Genomic DNA, 26,470 nt, shown 5'->3' on the forward strand with positions numbered 1-26,470 from the left:
GCCATCAGAGTTAAAAGTGGGCCGTTGAACAAGGCTCTTAAACCAGATCACTACAGGGATGCTGGGCGATGCTGCTCTCTGATCCACGCTTGTATGTCACTTTGGACAGATGTGTGCTAAATAAATGTAATAATGTTCGATGGTTTGCCGAAACAAGCAGGTGCCATCGTACAAATATTTTTTATAAACAATGGAGCATTGAATCTGAGCTAGATTGGTTTCGCTCTTACTGTTTGACGTTGCTCCCCGTTAGATTTGGATCCACTAACCCCCCCCCCCGACCCACCCCGCCCCGTGATTAGTGCTCCATCATGTATGGGACGGGGTCTCATTCCCACCCGGCTGGGGTAATGGAGGCTGTATGGCCTCTCCCCTGTGTCTAGGAGCATGAGCCTGATGGACATGCGCTGCGACGAGGACGTCTTCCTGCAGCCACACAGCCAGGCTCGCCACGAGTACCTACACAACCAATATAACCAGCTCCGCGAGGAGGACACCCACTGGCAGACTGTGAGTACTGCAGCTGGCCTTCAGCCTCGTCCATGCATGCTTATGTTTGTGTCCTTAGAATAGCTCCGCTTTTTAGCATCTCAAGAAAACCTCGTTTTCAAAAGCTTTAGACGTTTGGACGCGATAATTGAATTCAGACTTAACCTATGTCGTAAATATTTTCCGTGCTTCCATGATTGGGATGTTCTGGATAATGTGGCTCATTAGATGTACTACTTTCTGGGTGAACAGTGCTTAGCATTTTGTGTAAGACCTGTGATGGAGAGAGTGGAATATTGGACGGTGATGCAGATGTTGTGCTACACGGGACGATCGGTCTCCCCCATAAAACTTCCAGAAGTATTTCGTCAATTTATGAATGTAATGATTTTATTTACGATTCAAAGTGTAATCTATCTTACGGATTGAACCACAGTGCCGATCATTTCACGGGAGGTGCTTTTTGACAGCATATGCGTTAGTTTTCCCTTTGGGCTGCCTTTATCCTGGTTTCATACACACTCATTCATTCCGTACTTTACTGGAAATTTATGGAAGATTCTTGTACATTTTCTCCAAAAGGAGAATAGACAAAAGCTTTACTGGTTAATGTGCTTATGTGTTTTGGGGGCCCGTCCAGACGGCATGCTTCACTGGGAGCCCAAAAAAAGCTTTGCACATAGTGATCGTATAGGCAGCCTTGACTGGGCAGTTAGACTTGCATTCAGATATTTAAGACAAGCCAGGCCTCTCTGTAGGGATAAACTACTAACAACTTTAATGATCACGACTGGTACGTTTTACATGCTGTTGGTTGTTTCATAGTTTTCATTCATTCTGTCACGTTCATAGGCACCGAAGCGTCTTGTTGCCACCCTTAGCGACAATTTGTTTTGTACGTCATTTTTCCCAATGGCCATTCATAAATATTGTAAATAAAGTTATCATTAAGTTTCTGTGTAGTTTGTTTTTTTCCCTTTTTCTGTGAAATTTATGTGTTTTTTTAGTGGACTTGTTTGGTAGTTAGCCGGCTAACTAAGCTGTGTCTGTTCAAAATGGTTGAATTATTTGAGAAGGAGCCATGCTGGTATGACCGAATAATAGACTATTTCTTACAAGCAGAAAGAAGAGTAGCATTTTCACTGAAGGAATTGTCCGGCTAAGATAAGAAAAATAGACCATTTTTGGTCATACTGCCAGCTGTTAACACGGTGCCTCCCTCATTTAAATGTCACCATTCTCGGCCGTGTTGTGTCGATGGTGATGGTGATGCAGTATCCTCGTGATGCTGATGTTGTATCCATGGTGATGAGTGGTCCTGTGGTCTGGGCTGGCCGGCAGGATCTGGCCCGCTGGAAAAGCCGCAGGAGGAGCATCTCCCAGGACCTAATCAAGAAGGAGAAGGAGAGGAAGACGATGGAGAAGTTGATGAGCGGGGACAACGATTTGGCTCAGCGAAGGAAGAGCTTCAAGACCTACAAGGAGATAGTTGAAGAGAAGTATGTTGATGATGATGATGATGACCACTTTGATTCTCATGACCACTTGTATGAGTTCCTGTTTTCATTTGTTCTGTGTTCTATGCCATCTTCTGGTATTCTGTTCTGCTCCTCTGGTATAGATATAACCTACTTCAGTCCCTTATGGTCTCTTATCTGTCTACTTTTGTAATCTCCTGTCAAAATCCCAGCATGGTCACTCTCTCTCTGTTTATAGTCTCCTACCAAACCCCACTGTGGTCTTCCATCAAACCCACTGTGGTCCCTCTCTCTGTTTGTGGGCTCATCAAACCCACTGTGGTCCCTCTCTCTGTTTGTGGGCTCATCAAACCCACTGTGGTCTCTCTCTCTCTGTGATCTGTCTGTTTGTGGTCTCCTATCAAACCCCACTGTGGTCTCTCTGTTTGTAGTCTCCTATCAAACCCCACTGTGGTCCCTGTCTCCGATCATGCTCTCCTCTATAAACTCCAATCATGGTGTCCGCCCCCAGGGAGCGCCGTGAGCGGGAGCTCCACGAGATGTACCGGAACGCCCGGACCCCGGAGGAGGCGGAGGCCGTGCTCCAATGCTACGCCCAGCGCTTCAGCATCAGCGAGGCAGTGCTGACACAGCTGCGACTCCCCCGGCCGTTGGAGAGGAGCATGTCGGCCGAGCCGGCCAGCTCAGCCCACGAGCCTGGCCCCATGCGCTACCTGAGGCAGCAGTCACTCCCGGCGCCCAGATTCACCTCCACCGTGGAGGCCATTGTGGCCAAGGTTCCTCCCATCCAAGCCCAGGAGAACTCCCCCACCCAAACCCCACCCCAGAGGACAGTGTCTTCACAAGCTTCCAGACCAGCAGCACTGCGCTCCATCCAGGTATTACTTCCTACACCTATTTCCTTTAAAAAGTAATCAGTCTTGAACCCAGTTGGCAAATGTCCTTTATTTTTAGTGATCTGCTCTGCCTTCATCATGTGAACAGTGTGAACAGCTGTTTATCAAGACAGACAGTTAACTAATCGATTATAAAGCTTAGTACCCAATCTGTACCAGTGGCTAATTAACAGCCACCTCCGCAAGTATGATCCATATGAGGCAGGCATTTGGTATGAAAAACAACACAAAACTGAAAACACAGCAAATGAGTCGACTTATTTCTCCAAAGTGTGAGTTTTCTTCCAACTGCTAAGGGTTCGGGTGTCTTATGAGGGTGGAGGGGATGATTCTGTCTTTGCCCGTTTGCCTTTGGGAGACACAGGAATGTCTGATTAAGGCTGAAATTGAATGGAGGTCCCTGTTCTGTTGGGACCCGAAATGCTGCCAAGTGGACCCTCTTGAGAAGAAGTGGACCCCTCTGAGCACAAAGGCCCTTAGAAGGCCGTCTGCCCGGCCTCTTGAATCTTTCATTCATGGCTTTTCGGTCCTGATGACCTATTTATAGCTACCTTCGCACTCATCACAGTAACTCATTGCTCTGCTACATATTTCTTCAGTCGTCGAGGGAGTCTAATTGCACAGAGCCGAATGTATGGACTATGACCGCGTCTCTCTCTCTCTCCTCCGAATGAATGAAAAGCTGCATCTCTGAATGAGCAAGGGAGCAGAATAACATGGTCTGGTTTTGTCCTTCAGAAAATGCAGAATGAAATGGGCCGTCGTTAACATCTGGCGCCTAAACGGCTCGGCAGCTCAATTAATCTGTGAGACTTTTCGATGTGTGTGGCTGATCATGTGACCCACACTAAATTGAAACCATAAAGTATTTATTAGATTAGATCAAGTGTAATAAAGCAGTCAAAGCAAGTTGAAATGAGGTTCCTCAAGCTGTGTTCGTAGAGTGTGGAATCAGAGACGTTCTTAGTTCTGAGATGTGCATCTTGAACTTCAACTGAACTTTGTCATTCAAACTGTACAGCAAAGGAGTCCACAGCTGAACGAAATTGCGCATCTCCAGGCTCGGTGTACGAACACAGACATGACAGTGCGCGTTATACAACGGCAGATCAAAATAATGGAGGGAGAAGTTTGGGCAGACTGAAATAAAAAAGAATATTCCGCATTTTACAAAGTGTCGCATTTTGTTGTTGCAGAATTACAGTGTGACCAAAAGACCTTTGGTGAATGGTGTTAAAGTGCTCAGTGACAAGAAACAGGAAAGTGATGCACAGAAATAGCAGCATTCGACGTCCTATAATTTTTGTTCAGATAATCTGTCTGTGTGTTCAAGAATTAAACAGTCCAAAAGTCGTCATTTTGTGTGGGGTTAGATGGTACTCTGGCCTGTATTTTTCCATACTTAGGATATGCTTACCTCCAGGTTTCTGACTGATCCATGGCATTTTTTTTAATTGTTCCATAGATTTACCTGTGTTGTTCGACAATACAACCCCATCAGGGTTGTCTTTTTTTTATTTAATTAATTAAACTCTACTACAACAATTAAAATTTATTCCTTCATTTTTGGCTATATTTGATTCAAAATGGCAAAGCTGAACGTTAAATACCAATGTAATGCAAGTCAGAATTCCCACATGTGAATACCCAGAATCCTTTGCATCTATCCTGAATGGTTACACCTAGGTGGACCAGATGGCTCAGCTGGATGGGGATCCAGGGCAGGAATTCAGCAGCAGTGTGGACGGTGGGGGGCAGAGGGAAGCGAGCCCGCCAGCGGTCTTCGAAAGCACAGCCCAGGTCCCATTCTCTCCCAGAAGGGAGCCACAGTTGGTGACAACGGTGCTGGAGCTCAGACAGCAGGACGACGGTCCGCAGAACGCCCCCTCCAGGCCGGAGGGCCATGGTGCAGAGGCCCCGTCACAGGAGACCAGGCTCACCCGGCCCACCACTCTGCCCACGGTAAACCAGCCCCTTCCTAAACAGTTAATCCTCATGCTCGTATTTTCATGTGACTGCGATTGGCTTATTCTTCACTTATTCACTGCTTCCTCTGCTCTCTGTCTCCTTAGAAGCTGCAGAGTGTGGACAGTGACCAGATTGCTGACGGCGCCTCAGAGCCTCTTCAGGCCAATGCTGAAGGAAACTCGCAGCACACAGGTCGGGAGTAACATATCGTTAACTGTTCTGTAGCATTTTGTTTGGAAACACTGCCATCCAGTGGTCAGTCTCAGTACTGTTTTTCAACGTATGACTCCACACACCTCCCCCAAATCCCCCAAATTTTCTGGCCAGTTCTAACAGTGGGTATCTTCTGTGTTGCATTTCAGAAGATCAGCCTGCTGAAGAGGCCTCCAACTCTGGTGTGAAGGCCGCGTCACCAGAGAAGAAGTGTATTGCCACTGCCACCCTGCATATGGAGTGTTCCCCGGCGCGTCAAACTCACAGTGCAGACGCAGGGGGCACTGTGGAGGTCTGTCAACTTGTCAGCAGATGGCGCTGTGGTGACCATTTGGGTTCCTGTGAGAGGGTTTATGAACAGCCCAGGACTGCACACAGACATGGCCCTTGAAATTCTAATGAATGCCCCCCAAACCAAAGTTTGGGACCACGACCCTCACCTACTAAAAGTGCCCTTTTGTCCATTACTATCTGTGACCCAGCTGCAGGGGTGAAATACAATAATCACAGTACAGTTGTTCTTTGAGGGGGGTCGGGCCTTCAGTATGTTCAGTTATCTTGCCCGTGCAGCGGCTTTGCCTGTCTGACGTCACTGGCGACCTCGTCTCTCCCCCAGTCTCAGACGGAAAACGCAGAACTGATACCGGCCCAAGGAACAAAAGACGACCAGCTGTTCCCTCACACTCAGAGCTACATCCCACCGGTCAAAACTGACTGGACCTTTGGCAACCCTGCACCAGGTACTGTCACACGTCATCAAATACTGATGGAGTCTATCTGCAGAAAAATGTGATAAAACGACACGGCACCGTATGATGATGGGCGGCCTTAAGTGTGCGTGTGAGTCAGCCTCAACTTTCCCTCCTTCGCAGAGCCCATGGAGAGAGTCCAGAGTCATGTGGTCTATGTGAGTATCTGGGTGGGGATCCACTATATCACAATGATTCACTGTTTCTGGAAATGCAGGCCAGGCTGTTAACTTTCCCAGCATTTAAACCATCATGGATCGTGTGGAAAAAAGACCTTTATTTACGCTATTCATCCCAAGTCACAGTCTAGCTGAAAGTCTTTACTTTTAAGTGATCAACGTCATAATCATCATAATCACAGTAAGCATTTAGTAATAATAATCCTATGTAGTATTAGAAGGGTGGAATGACTGCAGTTTAACGCGGATTAAAGTTCATCAGAACAGGTTCACTTAGACACGGTCTTCTCAGAGATTTCACTGTGACTTGCCATTAAACCACACAATTGATAATCAGATCAAGTCTAAATGTTAATTTTAAAACAACTGCTGCTTCTATAAATATATATATATACTGCGAATGGCACTGAGAATTAGGCACTTTTTAGGCGCACTGTGAAAAAAAACATACAACCTCCTTCCCATCATCCTCTCTGCTCTTTCGAGCTTTCACCTGCACGGTCACCATGTAGGGGGAGTAATGCCAGTTGTCCCTAATGGTTGCCCCCCCCCCCCTTTTGGCCATACGGGTGGGTGGGCTCTATCAGCTCCCCCCATTGAATCTGACCGGGAGGGTCGTCCGCTGGGTTTGGGACCCAGAAGAGGAGCGGAAACGTCAGGAGCGTTGGCAGCGAGAGCAGGAGCGCCTGCTTCAGGTACACGAGCCCTCACATGGGGCTGGCCGCCACGTCGCCCCCTAGAGGCACTTCAGGGCTCACCTGTCAGCCGCATGCCCTGGCTGGTGAGCTACACAAGAGCTCTGGTCATTCCTCGCCCCGCTTAATGATGCCGCTCGCCTGACTACTCGGCTTTTCCATCGTCTCAGTCTTTATCACGCCCTTGTGGCCCAGCCATCCTCTTGAACTCTGACCCAGAGCAGGAGCCAACTTGCCATGCTTGTCCCTGTTCACATGTTGTGGTCTCACTGAGCTCTGTAAGCTGTGCCCACAGCCATGACTTCAAAAGCTGCAAGTGTTTGATTGGACAGCCACATCATTACTGTGACTAATCGGGGCAGGGATGGGAGGGGTCCTGGAAACATGGAAATAGTCTTATATACTGATTACAATAATCTATTTAAAATTACTGCAAAAAAATTCAAATAAAATTCATTCGGGTAGATAAAAAGGATGAATATGAAAGGTCACGTTATCGGTTGTCTTTTAATGTGTCGCTATAATGATCAGACTTACAGGTTTCAGTGATATTTGGATGACGGGTGCATTTCTGCATTGCTAAATGGGAAAAACCGAAATCCCGCCCACATCACTGCCATTGGCTCAGCTGTGTCAGACCCTGCAGGGTCATTCTGGGTGTTCATTGGCTTGTGCGCCACATCGCCCCCCTGCGCCAACTCTCCTCCCTCTGTCCTGTTCCTCAGTGATGACACACCTCCTCTGTCTAGCAGGAGAGGTACCGGCTCCAGCAGGAGAAGCTGAGGCGGGACTGGGAGAGAGCACAGAGGGAGGTGGAGGAGGAGGAGAGTAGGTACCATGAAGAGGTGAGCACCCCGGCCTACTGGGGCCAGAAGATTCTCATTGATGGTGCTTTTAAATGATGGTCAAAGCCTCCACTACATGCTTGTATCTTTCATCCTAAGGGATTTGCAAGAAGAGATATTACTTGAAATATCTGACCAGGCTGAATTTTTAAGCTCAGTTTAGGAAGAGGCTACAGTATTAGTCCATGTAGAAGAATGATTAGCCTGAATCCTTGAAGGCTAAGGTGGAACTTAATCTTACTAGGACCTGGGTTCCCTGCAGTGATGGAGAAATGACACTTTATGGACCATTTGCTGTATTTTTGACCCCACTAGATGGTGCTCTTTGCTCAAAAAAGGGCACACAGCATGCCCCAAAGCCATAAGCACCATGAAGTGGGGTCAAAAATGTAGTGAATGGTTCATGAAGCATCATTTTGTCCCTCACTAGTTCCCTGATCGAGAATCAGAAATAAATGTGAGGGGTTTTCGTCTGTCTTAAGAGACCAAATTTTATGATGGATGCATAACTGGATGGAGGGGCATGTACTCGAAAATAAGTCAGCAGTATGAAGTGATGATTGATGCATAAGAGACATGGAAGTGCTCTGATTCTGCTGCTCCTCAGGAGCGGAAGATCCTGGAGGAGACTGTGGTGCCTCTGATGCCCGGTTCATCCGCCGTGACCTCCCCCCGTCCTGGGGGGCCGGCTCTGCCCATTGTGCGCTCACTGGCCGACTGGGAGCGCAAGCAGGAACTGCTGGAAAGACAGAGGGTGGGTGGAGGTGTAATTCCTTATACATCTACTGTTCCCACTTTTGTGTGTCTGGATTACATTTAACATTCGGCGATCTGCTAGATTGTGAGACGTGGAAATGAGGAAACCGAGGGTTAAACACGGATCATACCTGACAATCAAGTTGCAGAAATGAAGCTCCATGTGAGTCGGTCCAGAAGGATCGCCACATGAGGTCACCAAGACTAAACGCGTATTTTGCACACAGAAGGGCGAAGACCACGAGAACCTTCTTACAAATGAGAAAAGCGATGTTGTGACAGAACAGAAGATGCAGATGGAGTCTTGTACAAAACCGGGAAGGTCTGTGCATCCTGTATTAGTGCCAGCAGTCCTGGGTCTGACACACACTTCTGCAGCCTTTATATACGCATCACACATCCACATTGTATGAAACAATCAGACGGTGACTATTGTCTATCTGCCCTGTTAGATCTTCATTGCTTGCCTGTAGTTTCTTGATATCAGACATTATATATGTTGGTTTTTGGGCCCCCGGGCAGTTCATGGGTGTCCTGCTCCAGCCGTCCAGCAGCCATCGGACAGGTTCAGCAGAACGGCCAATCGCAACCCAGGGATCTAGGTCCACCTGGAACGACTGAGATGCTGGTTCCCAGGGGTGAGGAACCGTTGCTGCCTGTGGGTGGGGTATCTGGAGGGCGAGTGAGGGCAGCCATGGGAAGGTGTCGTTATCTCTGTTCTACTATGGCTACCCAAAAGATACTGGAATCTGTATCAAGTGAAATTTCTGTAGCCGGTGTGTTGGCTTCTGTTCTAGGTTCGGTATGTGACAGCCAGAAGCAAGAAATGAAGGAGCCATGGAGTAAGAGAACATCTCTAGAACACAGCTGGAGCTGCCAGCAATCACTGGCCACGGGGATCAAGAGGTGCGTGTGTGTGTGCGTATGCAAATGCACATGTGTCTGGGAGAGACACACACACGCCAAGTGTGTAAGATGCCAGCTGCAGCCCATTTCAAGGAGTTTGCGATTGCAGTACACACATTGGCCACAGGGTGGCATGATTTCACCTCCATCCATCTTTCCAATTACTGCATGCACTTGCCCTGAGCACGGTCACGGGGATCCAGAATCTGTCCCGGAGGCTACAAGTGCGAAGCGGGAAATAAAGCGGGGTGGGGGACGCAGCCCTGATCCCAGAGGTGTGAGGCGACCGCACCACTGTGTTATTCCGACTGTCACCTCACATTCGAAACTATTTTTGTCAGAGCTTTTATTGGAGAGCTCTGGCTCCTCTGGAGAATAATGGTCACCTGGATTGTATCCATGCCTCCCAGCAACCAGCTCTTCTCTGATTTCTGCTCACCCTGAACGCAGCCTTGCCTCTTCTCCAGTGTGGACATTGAGCTTGGTTTTTATTCCAGGGCTGATTCTTACCAAGAGGTGGAGACTAATTACTCGTCTTCCTGGACATCAGATGTCCAGTCGCCAGTCGCTAACAGGTATGACACCATCGATTCCAGAGTGTCACTGTTGTAATTTAGCAGAATGTTAATCAGATTTCCCATGCATGTGCTTTTGAAGATCTCCACTGAAGTGATATTGTGGCTACAGGGTGGAATTATGGTCTGCTTCTAAGAGTAAACTTATCATGTTCAAGAACTTTAATGGTTACAGCGATGCTAAATAATGGTGGAACAATGTGTGGGAGAGCTGGACACCAGAGACGCTGATAGCGGGAACGTCGTGTACTGCCCCCTGCAGGTCAGTGAGTGGGAAGAAACTCTGCTCCAGCTGTAAGCAGCCGTTGGGCAGGGGAGCGGCCATGATCATCGACACGCTCAGCCTTTGCTTCCACATCGGCTGTTTCAAGGTAAGCGCATGCTGCTGTGACGTCAGCAGTTCAGATTATTTATCTGCTGCCGGTGGCCATTGAGCATGAATATATAATATATTGAAATACGCACACATGGTTGTGGGAAAAATTAGGAATTTGTTAGTGGAAAAGTGCAACAGTACAAAAAGCATTTGGAGTCATTTTGCGTTGCAGATGATTATAACGGCTGTAACAGAATAAGCTATTCCTTTTCTAAGGAAAATTGCAACTTTTCGTACTTTTTCCTACTTTTGATGTAATTCGGACTGATAGCAGTTTTAATGTTTCTGCAGTTGCACTTTATTTTAGGAGACATGTCAAAAGTAGTTAGGTGGAAATACTTTTGGACAAATTCTTGTATATCTTATTTAGTGTCAATACACGTTATTCGTGTAGTGTTCCCGTGGTTATATGTGATATGACGTAAGTGGTGCTGACGCGGCATTTTACTTTGCATGTTACTTGGTGTAACGCCGCAGTGTGGGATGTGTAAGGGCCAGCTGGGCGACACCAGCACCGGCACCGACGTGAGGATTCGCAACGGCCTGCTGACCTGCCAGCAGTGCTACGTCGGGTCCCGTGGTGAGTGGCGCTACCGCGAATCGGGAACGCGCATGTGTGGAGAATCCGTCGTTAATATTCAATGCGCAAGCAGGCGCGTAAATATGAACGTACAAATACGTCACAGTGTGGTTAATTTAAATATGAGCTGTAGCGATTTTTGTGGGCCTAAAACATTACCAAAAAGTAGTAGTAATAATAATAATAATAATGAAAGAAAATGCTTTTTGTCTCCTTCCAGTTGCTGGCCAACCCACCACGTTGTGACAAAAAAAAATGTCTTCGGACAGTGGGAGAATTTTTTGGGAATATTGATTTTTTTTTTCCAAGACAATTGGCACATGTTCGTGGTCATTGAGAAACTTACATTAACCATTGTGCAAAAATGCAAACCTGGTTCTGAAAGCGTGTCCCCGTTGAATTATCTGTAACAGCTTATTGACCTGGTGGCTGATGCCTATTTTACCGACTTTTGGACTGTTGTGCTGTTTTGTTGACACCGTGTTTTTTTTTATTATTGCACTCCAGATGTAAAGCAGTTCACGGTATAAATATTATGACGTAAAGTGACTTGTTTCGATGCAGCAGAATTCCACTTAAATTTGTGTAGTAGCGTTCAAATAATCAGACAGGGGTTTGCCAATCATCTGTATGTTCGGTATAATAATACTCTGATTTAAGGTAAACCTAAGAATTGCATTATTTAAATATAATATTTATAAGCACACGATTTCATTGGTATCGAGGGATATCGGACGTTTTAATGAGACCTTAATCGCAAGCATCTAGCAACTACTGTCATACTTTGACAAACATGTATGATATAATCTTAAAAGAAACTTAACCTAATTGCCTTTCTTTAGTCATGTCACGTTTTGCCGACGTTGTAAATCAAAGTGAGCGAAATTATCAAGTATATTACACATGATAAATGGCTCTGTGCGATTAATCGGGAGAAAACCATATGCAATTTTAATAGCAGAATGTCCAAAGTCCCGGACCTGCATTTCCTTAAGTTCGCTAAGCGTTTTGATTGTAACACTCACCAACCACAAAGGCTATTGAGAGACTCTCTGAAATACCTGCTTCTGTTTGGTGTTCAGGTCACCTCTGACTCGTCAGTTTTTAACCCTGAAACTTTTGTTTTCGTTTTTTTTCCTTAAGACCCAGTTAATCGGCCTCATTTTTTCGTTAGGGTGGAAATTCTAAGTTATGTGTAATTTATTGAAGACAATAAAGGAAACGTATGTACGTTCATTACCATTGTTAGGGGGTAATGGTGTCATATGTACACAGCTCTTTATAAACTGTAGTCCTACTGAGTTAGAAATTGCAAATGTCGCGTTAAGCTCGTGCCTTAGAAATGCACACGTACATGCGGGGGGTATTGATATGATATCCAAAGATTTTTTTTCGTTGGCTGGACTTTTCTGGACGAGATAAATGTGTGTAAAGGGGCGATTACGAAAGCCGCACGTAAGGAGTACCCCGACGCGCGTGCACATTCGCTTCGGCATCATAATACTCGCTCAGTTTTAATGAGGTTGGACATAGAACGTCTGTCTCGTCTTTCTTTTCATCCGTTGACCCGGCAAAACGGTGCAAACAGTGTATAGCGATATAGCGGTTGAACTGTAGCGCTACCCAAACGTTTCCACCATGGTATCGCTACATTTTCTTAAATCTGCAAAAACCTCGTGGAAAAAGTCTCTCTCAGCTTCGTTGGGAAAATATGTTTTCATAAAGAACAGAACTGCGTCGTTTTAAATACATTTATCATATAAACGTCGTAGCAAGAACAATGCGGTCCCTGTCCCCCAAATCGCCAACTAACTTACAGATAGTTCGATACAAGTGTACTCCTATAAATTATATTATTATTATTATTATTATTATTATTATTATTATACCAAAGACAAGGGTGAATGAACTTAAAAATCCTTTACGTTCAGAATAATTCCTTGATTTTACATCTATGCTGTTAATACGCATTCTGAATATATGGGCCTATTGTTTACTTCTGTATGTATACATACCGTGTTTTCTATAAAACGATTTACAGTATTTACAGCACTATCTAAAGTATGAGCTAACGTTAGCGGAGGGGGCTCTAGCGAGCGTGGAATCGGTGTTATCCGAGACGGCGAAATAAGAACCGCTGTGTTGCGTATTTATTATCATACTCATCTTAAGATACGATCTGAATGTCAAATAACTATTAGTAATGCATTGACTTTTATAGGAAATGTATGATTATGTTTCTAAATAAAACTGTCCAAATGTTGCGCTCTTGTCTTTATTTGTCCAAACTTTCAAATGCAGAATGGAGATCGTCTTGTGCGTCTGTGTCCAAGGATATGAAACGTTAAAACACCTTTAAATGAATGTCCATGTCATTTTGATGCGGCGGCTAAGCGTCCGGAGAATGTTAAACGGACTGCTGTTGCGACATTGAAAACACCAGGGCAGCATAGCGCAAAAAGCCTACGCTATTAAGTAACGGTGCATTCACACGCATTTTACAATAAAGCTATATGCACGCCATGTCATGCTCGCGTTAAAGGAGAACAACGGCGTTTACAATGTCTTGGAATCGAATATTAATTTCCTTCGAACATTACACTATTGGTATTCTGCTATTGCTACGTTCACTACACCTTATACGATTTTATGTAAGTAAATCAAAATGTAATCTCAAAAACAACTTGGTGCAATTGTCATGTATTTATTTCAAGTTTATCCTTTTTACGAATAAATATACTGAGTGATTCTCCGATGAAGTCAGGCGAGCGCCTCAAGAAGTTTGTCCGCATTGCGGGAGGAACCTTGGGAAATAAAAAGGCGGCGCTAACTATATATTTAGCCTTTTATCATCAACGATTCCGGTCAGGGAAACGCTGGGAAATTGTACGCACTGGTAGAAATATTTCCCTTTAAAGCATTCATTGCCTACATATAAATAAAATTCAGATCTGGACTAAACCTTAAAAATGCCCACTTAAAATGAATGACAGAAAAATGTAACATGCAGATGGAAATTAAATAAATACATTGTGTCAATCCACTCCATTTTCTCCCAAAACTAAAGTATCCCGACTTTGTGTAAAGTGAAAGTATCTGATGCAGTTTTTCAGGTTCTCCGTAGACATCTAATGCGCATGTCCTGGGACCAAATATAGAGACAATTACGTATCAACACTACAACCGAGCCACACAAACAGCCGCAAAGAGACGCACAAACGTTTAAGTATTACTGCCAACAGTGAGATGTGGTTTTGTGCCTTTTAAGGAAGTATATCCCTCAAAACTAAACTGCTAATTGTAACACTTAAAAATCAATCTTTCTTAACAAGCGAATCAGTAATTACAATATAGAAAATTGAATCGTTATATAAAAAAGGAAAAATGTCTCGATCGACAAAAAAAATTCAACTCCGAGTTACAGAATCTGGTTTTCCAAGAATAAATGGAAGGATAACATGATAAAATGGAGCAGGAATTCGCTGCATGATCCCGAATAAGTGCCGACACATCACCTCGACAAGAACACAGAGATTAGAATAAAATATTGTGGAGCACATGTTTTAGGTTCCGTCTTGTTCTTAGTGGACACGGACATTTTCTCCACATTGCCAAATGTTCCGGTCCATACATTTCTTCCTCTTCGGTTACAGCGACGTGTGTGCGGACGCCCTTGTAATTGAATTGCTCCGGATGCACCGTCCCCCGTTTTCCAGCTTGACGTTTCATCTAGAACATGCCCGTTTTTACTAAAGCGGCTTTGGCTCCATTCTGTCTTTGCAGCGAAGACAGCACGCTCGCAAACGGGCCGCCTAAGGAGTCCGGAATAGAAGTGATGGTTCCTGGGCCAGGCGCCCATCCCTGATTGGATGCGGTGCCGCCCAAAACGCCCGCAGCAGCCGCCTTCACTTGCTCCACAGAGCCGTTTCCGCCGCTGTTTACTTGTCCTCCAGTGGGACTCGGTCCTCCGCAGCTAGGGGCAGGATTTGGATTCGGTACCGGACCACCCGTGCTGTCTGGATCGGTAGCTTTCGGTTCCTTGTTGTCATCATCCCTGGAGTCCGATTTCTTTCCAGAAGATCCGTTCTTGGCTGCCGCAGCCGCAGCAGCAGCCGCCCGCTCTTGCTTGCGGAACTTCGCACGTCTGTTTTGAAACCACACCTAGATGCACAAGAAACATAATTTGCAAAGAAAACGCACAAAATTGTTTAAAAATCAATGCAAAGTACGCATGCAAAATCACAAGTGCATGGGTCTGAATTCATAACCGCTGCGTTAAAACTGGATTGATCGATATAAACTGATTATTTAACCATTTTTGTAATACCCAATTGTAATACAATGATTTTTATTCAAATGCCATATTCACAACTCGATAGTTTTACTGGCGCAAATATTTAACCCAAGGGTGCAACTGCAGGACCTCCCTGGGGACTGATCGGTTAGCTTTTTTTATCACAGGGCGTATTCGCTCGCAGTACCGGTGTTCTGAATAACTGCAGCTTAAACTGCGCTGTACCTGCACTCTCGCCTCGGTGAGGTCGATCTTCAGCGCCAGCTCCTCCCTGGTGTAAATGTCAGGGTAGTGAGTCTCGGCGAACACGCGCTCCAGTTCTTTGAGCTGCGCGCTCGTGAACGTGGTCCGGATGCGCCTCTGCTTGCGCTTCTCGTTCAAGCCGCCGTGATCCGTGAACAATTTGTAGGGAACTGAAACAAAAAGAAAGCCCACGATTGAAGAATTCCCCAGTAGTGTTTACACAGACAATGATTCCTGTAAAATACTTTTTGCTGAATTGTATTATTTTCTCTCAATTTTCTATCAATTGTTGAAATATTTTAGTTAAATTGTATAGGAGATGATACGCAGGCATCTCCCAACTCCCTGCTCAATTGTTTAAAATATATGTAGCCGTTTTTAAATTTTTATGTTCATCTCATTTTCAATTGTAGCATATACTGTGTGATTTCTAAATACGTTTTGCAAAATGGTTAGAAGTACTATTATTTTAAAATACCTTAATTAAATGACAATGGTTTAGAAATAACTTATTTATCGTTAAATCGCTAATTGAATCAACCTTTATAGAAGTTCCACAGACATTACAGTGTTGTCATTGTCCCTGGCATGTCTGGTGAGACTCTAACTTTAATAATGAGTTTTAGTCTTTCGGTATTCAATTATTTTCGAAGCTTTATGTCTCATCACAATGTAAATAAATTATGCCTATCATTTTGGCAGCTTAAGATAATTTTGTCGGCGGTTCGGGTGTGACTGGGGTAGTGTAACCGGGTAACTGAATTACCGCTTGCCCGCAATCGCTTCTAACGTGATAAATCCTTTCATTTGTGTAAGCAAACTTCGTTTGGTAAATACTAAACACATTTCCATTTTCAAATATAATCAGAGCATCCTATATACCGGAGCGGAGATTCTCGCGCGATGAAAAAAGATGTCAGAAGCTTACCTGCGGCATAGGGGTTACTCTGGTGATCCCTCAGTGTCCCCAAAGTGCAGGATCCCGGCGTGAGTGAAGGACAGCCCGAGGTGGCCCCAAACGTGGTCCTTATCGGATTGTACTGGAAGCCCCCAGTCTGACTGCAGGAGCTGAAATCCGCATAAGCTGATGCCAGACTCGAGGTGTCCATCCCGGCCATACACGACTCGTAGGCGGAGGAATTAAGGTAAGAATACTCCATTTTATACATTGAAAAAAGCTCGGCGTTATAGAAAAAAGCTGCTCGATCAAAAATTGGATTAAAATTGCGACGGATGTATATAAATGAAACCTACTGAGAGTGAGCAGCTACACGCACGTTTATTTTTATTTGAAAGCGGCCGTATTGTATAGGTAGATGTGCACTGCTCAGCGCCTGCTTCAAAACTGGCCTCCTTCATAGGAACGGCGCCTTGTTTTATGAAAAGCCTCCTATGAGCCGCCTAGCCCGAGGCCTCTGGAGCATATACTCCTCATAATAAACTTGGCTCTTTCCTCTTGGACAATAGCAAAGCGTTTGGTCTTATCGCTGGCGCGTTTTACATGACAATAACTCATCCGTCTATTTGGGCTGGCACTGGGGACCGAGCTGTCCAACCTCCGCTATCATTGATTCTCTGCATCCCTAATTAGAGTTTAATACCTCACCATTACGCGCTGGGCCCCCTCATCCTCTCTCCTAACCACCGTCTTGCCCTTTAATTCAATCCCACCGCTTGGAAATAATGAAAGTTGGGTGACGATTCTCCCTGATGCAATTTTGCTCAGGCTTTTAAGGCTTTTAAAAGAGCGCCCACCTTGGACGAAATCCTTTTCCGTGCCCGTTTTCTGTTATTCCCCGGGATAAAGAGCGCTGAATTCGCGCACTGCCTTTCCTATCGGAATGTTGCGCGTCTAGTTCAGCTGCATTCTAATGTCCTTGAAGCACGTAATATATTTTAAACACATAATGTATGACAACCGAAATGGGAACAATGCCATACTATTAAATATTTTCTAATACATTTATTGTTAATGGGAATATTTCGCCAAATGATGTTTAAAGCAACATTGATGACAATAAATTCCTTCAATATTTAAATGGTGCTTCTCCTCGATGCGTAAATGTAATGTGCAATAAGTAATAACAAGTTTATGATTTATTAAAAAGCATACAGACATAAGGTGATAAGGGTGTAAATTTATTGATCAATCGGACGATATACATTTTGTGTGACTCATAAAGAGTTTTTTTTTGCCTATTTGTGCAGAAAAAGTACCAGCAAAAGATATATTACCCAATTTGTACAACATATTATATGTCTAATATAATATCTAAAATTGTTCTTTCTTAAATACTGAAAACATCATTTTAATAATCAAAGCGTTATAATGCTGGCGGACACTCCTCTGATTCCATAAAGCACTTTATTGTACTTTACATACCACTGCTACAATTTAATTCGAACCGGAAATTGACTTAAACCAATATTGATTTTGGTGACGCTTATTTTCCTTCGGGTTTTAAAGGGTGTCTAATCCTTTATATTTCCTACTCTTCGAGAGCCCTTAAATATAACGTAAAATATCACTGTAATAATGCAATATGTCCAACGCTACCAAACGGGGGCTTTAATGCTCGGTAGATATGATATGTTATGGTTTCCGCAGATTTTATTGCTACACTTGTTTTGCACTGATTATTTGATCAGACGAAGTGTGTCACTCGTTTATAACAGATTATGTGATCGAATAAAGGGGGTCATTCATTCGTAACCCCTTTGGTCTCGAACAACGATGAAAATGGATGATCACTGTCTGGCGATGGAAAATAAAATTTTTCAAGATTAAACGGCCCGTTTCTTGGTCTCCAGCCACACATACAGTCTCCTCTTCTGAAAGCATTTGTACCGCAATCATTTGTACCATAACTCTATACACCTCCTAGGATTTAATTCGAGGGGTACGTAGGAGTCGTAACTTTATCAGTACCTAATTTAATACGAATAGATTGGGATCCATTTAAATATCGATTAATATCATGATATATGATGAAGAATGAAAACTACTAATAAAAATAAAAAACACTCGGTGAAAGTGTAATATTTAGGTTTGGTTCTTATCTATTTCCATCTCGCCTTAAAAAATTAAAAATATTGGTGACGAACAGAAAAGTTCGCTCTTTGACACAACCCGGCCCACTTTATCTAAATGTTTTTTTTCTCTCTCTCTCTATCTCCCTCTCTCTTTACACGCGAGTTCTGGCGAAAAATTCTACCAAATGGTTAATTTAATTATCGAAACCAAAGACCAACTGGTCCTGGGGCTCTTCTCCACGCGTCTGGCAGTGAACATGTAAACCATATAAGAATTAATCCAATAATACACAAAGAACGGAGCGAACCTTTCCGATAGTTTACCGAGGCAAATAGAATTACAGTTACTATCCGTTTTTTCATTCAAACAAGGCTTTCTTCTGTGGGCCTATAGAACGCCCGTTATTGAAACGCTCTCTTTGACAGGGCTGAGCGTTTTATACATTACAATACGTAAACACACAATGTAATGTATTCATGTTGTTCATTTAATTCGACAGCTTAGTATATGCCACATTTAAAAATAATCGAGCCTACTACAGAATCTAATATTAGCTAACACTGTGGACGTGTACGTGGTTTCTTCGCTGGACTGTTTTAGTAGCGTAACACAGTGTGACTTCTTCAGCTTTTGCACGGTCATAAATCATTAATTAATCTCGGGAATAACGCGCCGCTTGTTGATACCAGCGTTCAATTGTACAGGTCTCATATCATTTAAACGATTTGATAACGCGTATTAATTTACCTTCTGTCCTAAATCTAAATCGCGGACCTACGTGTTATTGCCAGCATGTCACTAAAATAAAACTGAGTGCGCAGTAAATGTAACCATCTCACAAATTATTTGACTAATATATAACGCTTTCCCCAATAATCAGGTGGGAAATAGGAATAACCAGACGCAAATTTTCGGTTTCCAAGTGGTGCGCAAATGAGGGGGAAGGACGTTAAATGAGGAAAAATATTTCTCCATCTTTGGAAGACAATTTGTTCGGTCACAGATAGAAGAACGGAGGAAAGAAGAAAAACGACCGTTTTAATGTATCACATATACTGCGCAAACAGGCGCAGAAACGAAAAACATACAGGCTACTACGAAGCGAAGCATTTACTGCATCTCAGCACTCCATGTAGAATTAACACGTACGTTTGCAGCGTTTTCGGTCTAAAATGATGAAAATTAGGAATCCCTGGTTTATAAAAAAATAAAAAAACTGCGACTATTAATGTGCAAGACGCATGCAAGCACCATGCACTTCCTGTTACGATATCATACACAATGTACATTATTTAATGTACAGAATTTTAATACTGTATATTAATATAGACCTACAATGTATACAGAATGAAGTATAAGATATCTGCTATGTTTGTGAGAAATACGCAAACAGAGCTCAATTCTATAATATCTCATCTCTCTTTACGGTGTAATTCAATATGTATTGTAATATGGATTTTAATAGACCCATGTAGTATTTAATAAAGGTGATATTGTTTTGTCTATCCGTCGATGTGTAATTGTTCGTATTTCGTTTACAATTGCAGCAATTATGTCATATAGCATCGAACAGCTATTTCCGCATCTTCCAGCCGCCTATAAGCCGGACGGGGTGGTGGGATCTGGGTAGCGGGTGGCACAGTGCTTCTCGTGTCCATTGGAAGGCACCGTTTCCCGGCGTAGCCCAAGTCATGCGACTTCAGGTCCTCCCAAGTGACCAAGACCCCAGCCACGGAAAGAGGGATTATCATAATAATCTTATTTCGTGGGGATAAAATTAGCAAACATATTACCCTCAATATCAGTCCCTGGGCCCGGCGAGATGCCGCGCTTAGGAGCAATTACTAAATTACTCCTATCTCTCAGTTGCCATTAACGGAAGGCAAATGCCATCGACCACGCCGAAATAAGATTTTCAAAATATGTAATCATTAAATCTCTCGCCAGTATTCGTGAATCAGATTCATAAAATTGTTCAAAATGAGATAAAATTGAATTCTTAACGGAGCTTCTTGTCATCGTTCCATCCCGGGCCGTTTAACACGGACCCTATTTGATCCCCCTGCTGCAGCGGGCGCGCGGTGCAGAACTGGCACGAGCTTTCGGGATGTGATTATTTCAGGGCACTTAGACTATAAGATGAAAATATACCCTCATAACACAGCTTGGCATCCTCAATCATGCCGAGGTGCTGCTGATATTAGAGCGCCGAGGGGCGGCTCTGGCGCACGGTGCGCCGTATTGGGATTAACCCGTTAACTGCAAGACTGCCCTTTGCAGTCATTCTGAGCATCCTATTTACCCCCGGAGCAGCAGGGTGGCGCTATTCGTATCAGAGGGGTTGTTTTAGTTCAGTATTATTATTCCTATTAGTAACTGACGATTATTAGCTTCATTCTGCCGGGGGGCAGGTCGCGGTCAGCAGCATTAACTATAGCCTCCGTGCTTAAACACGCGTAGGCATTTCAGCCGCCGGCATGTTGGCAGCGGATCCTGCTCAAGTACATTATCAAGGAACGGCACGCATTCGTGCATCTGTCATTGCATTTAAGGGATTAATGGCGGCATTATGTCCAGTATGATAGAGTATTTTTTAATGCGGCCCCCGTCGTGCTCCCGTGACGGGTGGTGCGCAGTGGCGCCGTGTCACGCTTCTCCTGCCGTCCTGAAAATTCCGAAATTAGAAATTAAATAAGCCTGTTAGATGATTCTAACTGCCTTGTTTCTGTATTAGTCCAGGCTGTTTGACCTTCCTAACCCACGCATATCTTTTGTATTCAGCTCTACAAATATAAAGAGGGCAATATCATTGTCTATGGACGTTTTTGTCTTTGAATTTAAACTTGAGTTTTTCTCGTAAGTTTTAACAAAAATTGAATCACTTATCTAATAAAATACATTTCAACATGGTTTTTCTTGTTTGAGTTGTTTTATTTTTGATTATTCACAGCATACAGTATTCTCCATGACATTTTTCAATTTTGGGTCAACACCAGGTTTGCTAGAAATATCGTAAAAGAAATCAGTTAGCAGTTGTGAGCTGTTTCACGTTATAACTGTTAGCCTTTGCCGAACAGGCCCAGCATTGCACGTTTCTATACAGAGCAGTGGCCAATGTTTCACTGTAGGCCTATTTATTATTATTGTTAATAATTGGTTTTCAAATGTTATTTGGTAAATAATTTAAGTAACATATAGACCCAACGAAACACTATCTCAATTAATTTTGAATATAAAGACTTTAGAAAGAAAAAAAATTGAATCACACTGACAAAAACATTGCAGCGTTCTTTGTAAACGCTGCAGGTAAACTTTCATCGTGACGTTTGCGTGTGTGTGTGTGTGTGTGTGTGGGGGGGGGGGGGTCATGGCAGATAGCAGATTACGCTTCTTATTGGAGTTGAAGTAAATACATCAAACTGTCTCCGACTCGTAAATGAGAGTAAATCGGCTTTAGTGTTTTGCTCCGAAAAGCCTCCTGGGATGTCCATGGACTGTTACACAGATTTAGTTAAAACTCAAGTGTTTCAAAGACAGAGAAGACAACAGGATATACTCATGAAGTCCCCCCACCCACCCCCCCCCCCCATCTCTCAGAACCTGCATGACTCTTGGTTTGCTGATGGCTGAGCTGCAGAGCACGATGTATTGTGGCGAAATGTGCAAATGTCATCCTTTTATTTCGCTGTATTTCCCGTCCTAATCCTGTTTTGTGGGAACAAGGTTATCTAATCGTGGGCTCTGCAGTTTGCTCTCCAGCTGTCCCTTCTCCTGTTTTCATTGTGTCTCTTCCCCCAGAATCAAGCGTAATGTTTTGATTTTTTTTTTCTCTCGAACACAGAATAGCATTAGCATGTAGCGGTAAACGTGGCTCCCTGAATACAAACTAGTTACCAATTGCTTCCTCCAGACGTCGTGTATTTCAATAAAACGTTAAAACTACGAAAGGGGTGCAGTTTGTGATGCGACTGTCGAAACCTGAACCAACATGCTGAAGAACTGAGAATTTTTCAAAAAATATGACATGACTGTATGCGATGAATAAACGTTGCAGGTACGCAATCCAAACATGCGCAGTTAGGTTAGTTGTGTCTGTAAGAAGTCCATAGTGTACGCTCGGACGTAGGCCAGCTGTATCATTGTTTGCATTGTAAAGCGTCCTTGAGTGAGAAAGGCGCTATATCAATAAGGCTTGATTATAATTATTGTTGTTATTGTTATTATGTGGACCGGCATGCCGTCGATGGTGTATCAGCTCTCGGACTTGGGTCTAAGCCGCTCCGTGACCCTGATCAGGATTCACAGTTGGAAGATGGATGGATGTTTACATGTTGCATATGAATGAGGTAATTTTGCTCATTTAAAAACTGAATAAATAGATTGAGATGCGATGTGTTTAAGGGAAGCACACCTACGCGGTAACGGTGACCGGATTTGAGCGCGTGTGTGCCGCTGTGACTTCAGATCTCTCTCTCCTTCCCGTTACCGTGACGTTTGTGGCGGGTCCCCGGTCCAGCTGTGACGCCGCGACCCTGCAGCGGGGAGCAGATTGACGCCATTGTCTGGCCACACTGACCTTTTGTTGTAAGACCCTCAGCGGACATCGCAGACCCCCTCGCATCAATTTGCCCGCATTGGACGTGGCGTCTCGGGGCTAACCCAATTTGCGGAGAAATGCACCTGTCCCTGCCTCCCCCTCCTCCGTCGGCCGAGCCCGGCGGAGCGGTGGATGACTTTTCCCGCGGCGGCCCTGACATGCCTCAGGCTGGCCTGGATGTACCATCCCCAGATGCCACCATGAGGGCCATTTAGCTGCGCGCTAATGCGATTAGCGGACGTTAAGCGGATGCGAGCTCCGGTCGCGGAAAGGAGAGGAGGAGGCAGCGGAGTTCAAGATGCGATTAAGATGGCTGTGCGTTCGCCACTGCCGCACGCATAAACGCCATGTTCAGTAAGGCGGAGCGTGCGAGCTCTCAGGGATGGGAAAATAGACACGTTTATGCGAATTGGTTAATGATCTAGGCCTGTATTAACGCTAAGGAGATTTAAACAGTGCTACAGGAAAACAGGAATGGTCCTTCTGGGCTGGCAGAGGGGTCCACGTCTGAGAAAACGAATCACCGAGCATTAGATACGTCGTATAGTTACACAAAGAAAACGTATTTTGTTCATTCTGCTATGGCAGAGTTTTATGCTCTTGGTCACACAGTAACTTTTTTCATAAATATGAAGCTTATGAAACGAATGGTAATAGTATAGTTTACTTCCTCACTCCTTCGCCCCACTCCCCGCGCCTTCGCCCCGCTCCCCGCGCCTTCGCCACGCTCCCCGCGCCTTCGCCCCGCTCCCCGCGCCTTCGCCCCGCTCCCCACGCCTTCGCCCCGCTCCCCGCGCCTTCGCCCCGCTCCCCGCGCCTTCGCCCCGCTCCCCACGCCTTCGCCCCGCTCCCCACGCCTTCGCCCCGCTCCCCGCGCCTTCGCCACGCTCCCCACGCCTCGCGCCTTCGCCCCGCTCCCCGCGCCTTCGCCCCGCTCCCCGCGCCTTCGCCCCGCTCCCCGCGCCTTCGCCACGCTCCCCACGCCTCGCGCCTTCGCCCCGCTCCCCGCGCCTTCGCCCCGCTCCCCCGCGCCTTCGCCCCGCTCCCCGCGCCTTCGCCCCGCTCCCCGCGCCTTCGCCACGCTCCCCACGCCTCGCGCCTTCGCCCCGCTCCCCGCGCCTTCGCCCCGCTCCCCGCGCCTTCGCCCCGCTCCCCGCGCCTTCGCCCCGCTCCCCACGCCTCGCGCCTTCGCCCCGGTCCCCACACCTTCGCCCCGCTCCCCGCGCCTTCGCCCCACTCCCCGCGCCTTCGCCCCGCTCCCCGCGCCTTCGCCCCGCTCCCCGCGCCTTCGCCCCGCTCCCCACGCCTCGCGCCTTCGCCCCGCTCCCCGCGCCTTCGCCCCGCTCCCCGCGCCTTCGCCCCGCTCCCCGCGCCTTCGCCCCGCTCCCCGCGCCTTCGCCCCGCTCCCCGCGCCTTCGCCCCGCTCCCCGCGCCTTCGCCCCGCTCCCCGCGCCTTCGCCACGCTCCCCACGCCTCGCGCCTTCGCCCCGCTCCCCGCGCCTTCGCCCCGCTCCCCGCGCCTTCGCCCCGGTCCCCACACCTTCGCCACGCTCCCCACGCCTTCTCCCCACGCCTCGCGCCTTCGCCCCGCTCCCCGCGCCTTCGCCCCGCTCCTCGCGCCTTCGCCCCCGCTCCCCGCGCCTTCGCCCCGCTCCCCGCGCCTTCGCCCCGCTCCCCGCGCCTTCGCCACGCTCCCCGCGCCTTCGCCACGCTCCCCGCGCCTTCGCCACGCTCCCCGCGCCTTCGCCCCGCTCCCCGCGCCTTCGCCCCGCTCCCCACGCCTTCGCCCCGCTCCCCGCGCCTTCGCCCCGCTCCCCGCGCCTTCGCCCCGCTCCCCGCGCCTTCGCCCCGCTCCCCGCGCCTTCGCCCCGCTCCCCGCGCCTTCGCCCCGCTCCCCACGCCTTCGCCCCGCTCCCCGCGCCTTCGCCCCGCTCCCCGCGCCTTCGCCCCGCTCCCCACGCCTTCGCTCCGCTCCCCACGCCTTCTCCCCGCTCCCCGCGCCTTCGCCCCGCTCCCCACGCCTCGCGCCTTCGCCCCGCTCCCCGCGCCTTCGCCCCGCTCCCCGCGCCTTCGCCCCGCTCCCCGCGCCTTCGCCCCGCTCCCCGCGCCTTCGCTCCGCTCCCCGCGCCTTCGCCCCGCTCCCCGCACCTTCGCCCCGCGCCTTCGCCACACTCCCCGCACCTTCGCCCCGCTCCCCACGCCTTCGCCCCGCTCCCCACGCCTTCGCCCCGCTCCCCACACCTTCGCCCCGCGCCTTCGCCCCGCTTGTCCTTCTGATCTGCGGGGGGGGTGACCTGTTGGCAGGCGGCCGGACAGCATGACCCCATGTTCCGAGTCGTCGGCGGGCACACAGACCCCCGGCTGACCCCTCCGTGTCCCCTATTATAGTGCCGTCAGAAAGCTTTTAGCTTCCGCGGCGAGGCCAAAAGATTGATGGTGCAAATCTGAGTTAGAAGAGGAGAGCAGGTGGCCAGGAGGGAAATGGCCCCTTTAATGGGCCGCGAGCAGCGTAATTCAATAATTATGAAAAGTGACTTTGGAGCACCGGCAGACCCCCGCGTCTGGCCCGCGGCAGATGTCTGCGAGCGCCACTGCCCGGTAACAGGTGCCGACTCAGCCATGCTGCCCGCGTCCTGAAGCGGCTCCGTCTCTAAGCGTGTTTATGGCAGGACGCCCATATGTTTCAGTTTAGCCGTTCGTCCTCACTGTGTATTTCATGTTTTTGGGAGTTACTTCTATTAGCTTTGGGTACTTTGCGTGTAAAGGCTGAGTCTCACAGTGTAAGCAGGCCTGTTCTTATACGTCTGAGTTTACGTCACCGTTCTGTGAAGGTGACACCAGTTCTGCTCCTGTTTAGGAGCGTCTCCCTCCCTCCCTATGCACCGCCATCCATCTTCCAGCCACTTATCCAGTCCAAGGGCACGATGCACCGGAACATCCCAGACAGGAGGCCAGTCCATCGTGGGGCCTCTCTGCGGGCGTTCGAGAGACACCGGTTAGTCTAAATATCTTTGGACTGCAAGAGGAAGCACGCAAACACTACATACACAGACCAGGGCGGGATTTGAACCTGCAGCCCTGGCATGTCAGGCCTCAGCTGGGGCTGGTATTGCCATATATCCTCAATTTACTGCCACAAATGCCTCACTAGTAGTGATGCACTGATAAGGAAATTTCTGGGCCGATAGCCGGTTATTTCAAACACTGGCACCGATACCAGATGTTTGGGATGTTCTGTTTAAATAAGTTTAAAGGGACACTCCGCCAAAATAAATTTTAAAATTACATTATAAAAAGAAGAAAAAGTATTTATTTTTGGTAAGAGAACACCAACTGTGGCATACATCAGTCCCAGAGCATTATATCTGATAACTCTATCTTATATCATATCTTATAACCCAGCAGAGATTTTTGTAGCTCTTTAGTACGCGGGTATGCAAAGCGATATGGGTCACCATCACAAAGGGAATTATCGGCGGTAAATATCGGCTCATTTTCACATTCTGTATGAACCGACTGATGGCCGATTTATTAATTTTTTTTCTGTATCGGCCGATACAGTCGGTGCATCTCTAATCCCTACTAATGCGATGTACA

General features: G+C 46.7%; 3 protein-coding genes across 8 annotated transcripts in view; 2 read left to right on the forward strand and 1 right to left on the reverse strand.

Annotated features, from left to right (window-relative positions):
- Positions 1–12,968, forward strand: part of LOC125705305 (LIM and calponin homology domains-containing protein 1-like) — a 65,972-nt gene extending 53,004 nt beyond the window's left edge. For 3 of the 6 annotated variants that reach the window (XM_048971790.1, XM_048971792.1, XM_048971795.1), the window contains 18 exons: positions 384–510; positions 1,831–1,988; positions 2,479–2,845; positions 4,550–4,825; positions 4,936–5,023; positions 5,194–5,336; positions 5,661–5,784; positions 5,917–5,951; positions 6,560–6,667; positions 7,420–7,512; positions 8,120–8,266; positions 8,496–8,590; positions 8,791–8,906; positions 9,066–9,174; positions 9,672–9,749; positions 10,012–10,120; positions 10,603–10,705; positions 10,926–12,968. In XM_048971790.1, the coding sequence (XP_048827747.1) occupies positions 384–510; positions 1,831–1,988; positions 2,479–2,845; positions 4,550–4,825; positions 4,936–5,023; positions 5,194–5,336; positions 5,661–5,784; positions 5,917–5,951; positions 6,560–6,667; positions 7,420–7,512; positions 8,120–8,266; positions 8,496–8,590; positions 8,791–8,906; positions 9,066–9,174; positions 9,672–9,749; positions 10,012–10,120; positions 10,603–10,705; positions 10,926–10,951 (2,302 nt within the window). In that variant the 3' untranslated portion in view covers positions 10,952–12,968. Of the gene's footprint in view, positions 1–383; positions 511–1,830; positions 1,989–2,478; positions 2,846–4,549; positions 4,826–4,935; positions 5,024–5,193; positions 5,337–5,660; positions 5,785–5,916; positions 5,952–6,559; positions 6,668–7,416; positions 7,513–8,119; positions 8,267–8,495; positions 8,591–8,790; positions 8,907–9,065; positions 9,175–9,671; positions 9,750–10,011; positions 10,121–10,602; positions 10,706–10,925 lie in introns of all 6 variants that reach the window. The other 3 variants (XM_048971791.1, XM_048971793.1, XM_048971794.1) reach the window with 3 other exon arrangements.
- Positions 12,969–13,325: 357 nt separating this feature from the next.
- On the reverse strand, positions 13,326–16,569 carry LOC125705306 (paired mesoderm homeobox protein 2B-like). The gene is made up of 3 exons (XM_048971796.1): positions 16,171–16,569; positions 15,225–15,412; positions 13,326–14,866 (listed from the first exon to the last, which is right to left on the reverse strand). The coding sequence occupies exons 1-3, from the start codon at positions 16,409–16,411 to the stop codon at positions 14,435–14,437; spliced, it is 861 nt and encodes a 286-aa protein (XP_048827753.1). The 5' UTR covers positions 16,412–16,569; the 3' UTR covers positions 13,326–14,434.
- A 6,381-nt stretch (positions 16,570–22,950) lies between these two features.
- On the forward strand, positions 22,951–25,194 carry LOC125705208 (uncharacterized). The gene is made up of 2 exons (XM_048971647.1): positions 22,951–23,052; positions 23,536–25,194. Exons 1-2 carry the CDS (start codon positions 22,951–22,953, stop codon positions 25,192–25,194), a joined length of 1,761 nt encoding a protein of 586 aa, XP_048827604.1.
- Positions 25,195–26,470: the final 1,276 nt, after the last annotated feature.

This window comes from Brienomyrus brachyistius, chromosome 12, assembly GCF_023856365.1.
Source record: "Brienomyrus brachyistius isolate T26 chromosome 12, BBRACH_0.4, whole genome shotgun sequence".
Classification (NCBI taxonomy): Eukaryota; Metazoa; Chordata; class Actinopteri; order Osteoglossiformes; family Mormyridae; genus Brienomyrus; species Brienomyrus brachyistius.